General features: G+C 42.7%; 1 protein-coding gene across 1 annotated transcript in view; it reads left to right on the top strand.

Moving 5' to 3' along the window:
- gmpr (guanosine monophosphate reductase) overlaps window positions 1–1,146 on the top strand; it is a 3,791-nt gene extending 2,645 nt beyond the window's left edge. The window contains exon 8 of the mRNA XM_047016992.1: window positions 1–1,146. This exon is cut by the window's left edge and continues 21 nt beyond it. Coding sequence (XP_046872948.1) covers window positions 1–160 — 160 coding nt within the window. The 3' untranslated portion in view covers window positions 161–1,146.
- The last annotated feature ends 3,705 nt before the right edge of the window (window positions 1,147–4,851 follow it).

Here is a 4,851-nt window from a genome sequence, read left to right as displayed (position 1 = left end):
GGAGGTGCCTTACCGGGGGGACGTGGAGGACACGATCAGAGACGTGCTGGGGGGCCTGCGCTCCACCTGCACGTACGTGGGGGCGGCCAAGCTGAAGGAGCTGAGTCGCCGGACAACCTTCATCAGGGTCACCCAGCAGTCCAGCCACATGTTCACCTAGCGGAGGGGCGGGGGGCCCAGCCATAGATACAGGTGGACATGCCCAGGCACCCCACCACACACACACTTACACCCTCGTCACACTTGCTTTTCTCAGGACAGCTTTTCTGCTCTGGGAAGGCTGCTAGAGATATGAGTAGGAGATGAGCTCATCTCCGCGTCAATATTCGGAGTTGTGTCATCAGAGAATGGCTCGATACATCCAGCGTGCTTTGCTGAGCTTCGATATGCAAAAAATCCATCGTCATCAGATTCAACAGATTTGACTGTAGGCTGTAGGATGAAGTTCAATCAGGGCGTTGATCTCGAATTAGGGGGTATCCTTTCTTTACATGTTTGGGTCAGAGTATGGACAGGTGAGCAGATCAAGTCCGCTGAGCAAACTCTATTCGGAGCCCTGTTTACTGTAAATATCAGTGAGCATCTGGAATCCTCTTCCACGGAATGGGACTGGGAAAATATCTATTGCTTTTTAATTTAAGCATGCTGGCAAGAGGCCCTGAGAGTGCCCATCTATGGCTAGTTGTGATGCTAACAAGCTTAAGGAATGTACCATCCAAAGTACTGTATGATCATTGAACAATGGAGGCCGACTGGACTTAGAATGTCCATCTAATGAAATGTTCTGTGGTGTTCGACCGTTTTGTTTTCTGCTTTTCAGCTTTTTGAAAAGAACAAACCGTTGTCCCTTTCTGTCTGTCTCTCTCTCTGTGGCCCACCTCACATGCGTCACATACCACAGTAGCTACTCTATCCCTCTTCTATACAAGAGGGATAGAATATACACCTCAGTAGCTATATTTACTTGAAAAGAAACTCTGTACAGAAAAGACCTTTAGGGATAAAACAGAACACAAATCAAGCATACTAAAAAAAGTACTGTTAAAACAGGACTTGTAGTATCAAAATGAATACTGTCAAATGTGAAGCTGTTTTAAAAATATGACAATGGTTACAGCATCACCTAATAAAAACAATGGTGGAGAACTGTTTTGGTTGAAGTCATCATTTTGGGTCCAGGTAGATATGGTTGGTGCAATCTCGGTCTGCATAAATAATACCAACTCTCTTTTGCTGACAAGCTTCTAGAGGGATACCACTGACTTAAGGGGGAATAAGTGGGTGGGTGAGGGAGATGAGGAGGCAACTCAAGTTTAAACTAACCCTAGGGGGTTGTAGTGTTGGATTCATATGGAACGTCTTACTGATTCTTAACCACCAGCAATGTGATTTTTCAAAAAAGAGAAAGAGTTTGAGGATGTAGTAAATGAGGGCTTGTAGTTGGGTGGACCAACTGTGTATGATATGAAGATATGAGGAGATGTGGTATGGAGATATGCGAGGAGTTAGGCAAACTGCTATGCAAGAATCTACACAAACCCCCCCAAAAGTTTCAACAAGGCAAATGTATCGTCCAGTACGAACAAACACACCCATTGAAAAACACAGTGGGTTTCTTTGGTTTTGGGGGTCATAAAGTTTGCATGCGTACAAAAGAAGAGATTGTTGGTTGTGATAAGAAAGAAAATGTAGGTTGTGTACATTCCAAACAGATCTCCTCTCACAGATAGAGCTAGTAAACCGAACATCTTGTTTGGGCCACACAACTCAGAAAGCAATTGCAATCAAAAAGTCTGGAACCGGTAGCTATTGGCACGGTCGTTTTATTAGTACATGTATACGGAAACAATAAACTTGTACTGGTATACAGACAATTTCTTATTCTTTTTTTTACAAATTTGTTCACAACCTGAATCAAATATTGTTGAATTAGTCATAATAATGAAATAAATTCTAACTAGAAAAACCTGCAAGCACCATTAAAGAAAGGAACCAGAAAAAATCCAAAGGAACGCAGTGGCGTGTATCCTACAAACAGACACACCACGATTAGAAAATAGATTTCACCTTTTTTATCGTTCATTTTCTTGTCTTTCATGTTTTTGTATAAAAAGCTAGTGCAAGTACAATATTTTACACAAATTACAGACACACGCATATGGAAACCAAAACAAAAAATGAACCGTCCACCACTTTCTGCCCAGGTCTGGGTGTGTCTAAACTTCAATGGATTTGCCATTTACTAGATAAGGTGCAATCATTCCTACTTCCAACAGTTTCTCGTTAGCTTGAAGATACTTGTAATCCCGTTCTAGTCTCCCAGCCCGCTAATCCTAACAGACATGAAGAGCAGCACAAAGGGGCCCTCCTGTCTGTGACCTACCCTAACAACCATGGTTCTCCATCACAGCTCTGAGGCCTGCTCTGGGTTGAGGAAACTGTCCACACACAAAATCATCATTAACTTCCATTTTCCATGAAAGACTTAATCTCATTCTGACAACTAACTGCAACACCCTTGTATTGGCCTTAGTTTAGCTTCCACCAAACCCTCCAACCAAACACATTAACCGACTTCCAAGCAGCTTCAGCTCATCTTATTTTGGATTACTGCCACTTCCCCAGGTTCTACCAATACTTCCTTTGGAATGACCATGGCTTCCTGTATCCTTATATTACAATCTTTTTGAGAAAAAAAAAGAAAAAATGAATACAATGCTGGAATTGCGTGCGCAACACAGTTGTTATGACACAACAGTCGACTACTCCAACCAATGATAGTGCTCTTAGGATGTTCTGTTTCCCCTGTCACCTTGTGTAAGGAGTAGTTTGGTGTCTTTCCACCTGTTAGCCACTAGAGTGGGCTTCTGATGGGGGTCACAGCCATAACAATGCAAAAATTGGTACCTCTGAATTCCTTAAAACAAGTCCTGTCTCAGTGGCAAAACGATGCATAACCTATTTATTCAACTTTTCTTTATGGTGGGATTTTCAGTATATTCCTTGACCACTGAGTTTGATGCGTGTAAGAAGTTTGGTGTGAAAGATATATTACAGAAATATAACATTCTGTAGAGCATCGATTGGCAACATACAGTATATAGAATCAAGACACAGTTTGAAGATATGTTAGTGGGTTTTCAAAAGAAGTGTTCTTATGGCTGTCAAATGCAGCGCCAACGCTGCCCAGGGGTTCTTGATTGCTATAGACAAGGGTTTGCTGAGACACTGAGGTTATTGCGTACCACACCTGGACACAAAGTCTTCCTTCCTTGGCCTTTCAAGGCCGTCCACATCCCACTCCCCGGTATGTCCTGCTCCCTGTGACCGCAGTGTGACCTCCTACAGGCGACGGTAATCCGTGTTTGTCCAGAACACGTCTGCTGGCTGCTGCTCCAACTGTCCAGTCTGACAGCCAGCCTCGGAAATTCTTGCCCAGTGGCTGAGTTTTGTGGTTATGCAACAGGTCTCAATGAATCACGTGAGAGAGAAGCCTGCCTTGGGTCAGTGGGTGTGGTCAAAGGGAAGTGGGGGGGGGGGGGGGGGGCAGCAGGGGGGGGGTGATCACGGAGCATACGATGGTACTTCCAACTATACAGTGAACACAATACACACATCCATCTCCAGTATCATAATAATAATATTGTTAATAATAATAATAAACCATACCAATATCACACCAATATCATTTGTGGTGAAACTAAACCATTGCGTGGGCTTTTTGAAGTTTTTATTTTTCTGCCTGAGTTGGTTATCCAGCGGTTTGGACATTGACAAGACGTCAAACAACAGTCAAGTTTGAACAAAACAATCCTGATTGGATCTATTCGTTTCTAACATGAAAACAAAAAGTGCCATAAAATTAAAACAAAAAGTGCCAAAATAAACATTTACTTTTAAGCTAAACTGAAAAAAAATCCAAGATTTAAGTAAACAAACAAGAACACATAGTTTTCTAGTCAAAACGATGAAACTCAACATTCATTTAATTTGTCAACTGTGCAAGTAGAATAGCCAATAAAAAAGTGCTCCAATGACAAATGAGAAAGCTTGTCACAAAACTCAACACAATGACACATTCTCTGAACAGGCTCATAGTGCCTGACAGTGCTACACAGGAGATAAAGTCACAGAAAAGCTCCTATTTCTAAAGATACTGTAAAGCAAGCAACCCAGACCATAATAAACTGTCGGGTTAACGTTGGCCACGTTTTTGTCCATTAAAGTTGCACCTACATTGGTGCAACAGAGGCATTCCGCCACTGGCCACAAAGCCATCCTTTAGCCTACTTTCTTAACGTTACCCGAGGTGAGGTCTTTTGCAGGACGGGAACACAACATAAACAAGGGTCTGAATCCATGAAAAGAGACACTCCTGACTGTGAAGCACCAGTCACCCACCTAGCCACACCCACCCGTAGGACCCAAGAACGCGTAGTGGAGCTAGGCAGGGGGGGCAGACACAACAGTCACAGAAGATGAGAGGATGTGCAATCGAAAAGAAGAACAGAAAAAGGCAAACAAAAAGGACAAACATCCCAACGATTTATTCATCTCCTGCTGACCTATCTCCTCCTCTCTCTTCCTCTCTCGACTCGTTTTTTCATGTTGTCTGTCTGTATTGAATGAAGGTTTTAACCATGAAAGACTCTTGGCCTAAAACGAGGGGTAAGACCAAGCCATTTCTAGGATTCGAAAGTGCTGAATCAGTATCAAGTCTGCGTATTTTAGACAACTTACATGTGCATCTTTATTGGTTGGGTTTTATTTCCAAAAATAAAAGGTGGTCCCGACTTGTCCATGAGGTTCAATAGCTTCTTCCTTCCCTGTTTATTAACACAACTCTGACCC

The sequence above is a fragment of the Hypomesus transpacificus genome, unplaced genomic scaffold (assembly GCF_021917145.1).
Source record: "Hypomesus transpacificus isolate Combined female unplaced genomic scaffold, fHypTra1 scaffold_444, whole genome shotgun sequence".
In the NCBI taxonomy this organism is placed as follows: Eukaryota; Metazoa; Chordata; class Actinopteri; order Osmeriformes; family Osmeridae; genus Hypomesus; species Hypomesus transpacificus.
The sequence above is the reverse complement of the archived record's forward strand: the minus strand, read 5'-3'. Positions and strand labels throughout refer to the sequence as shown.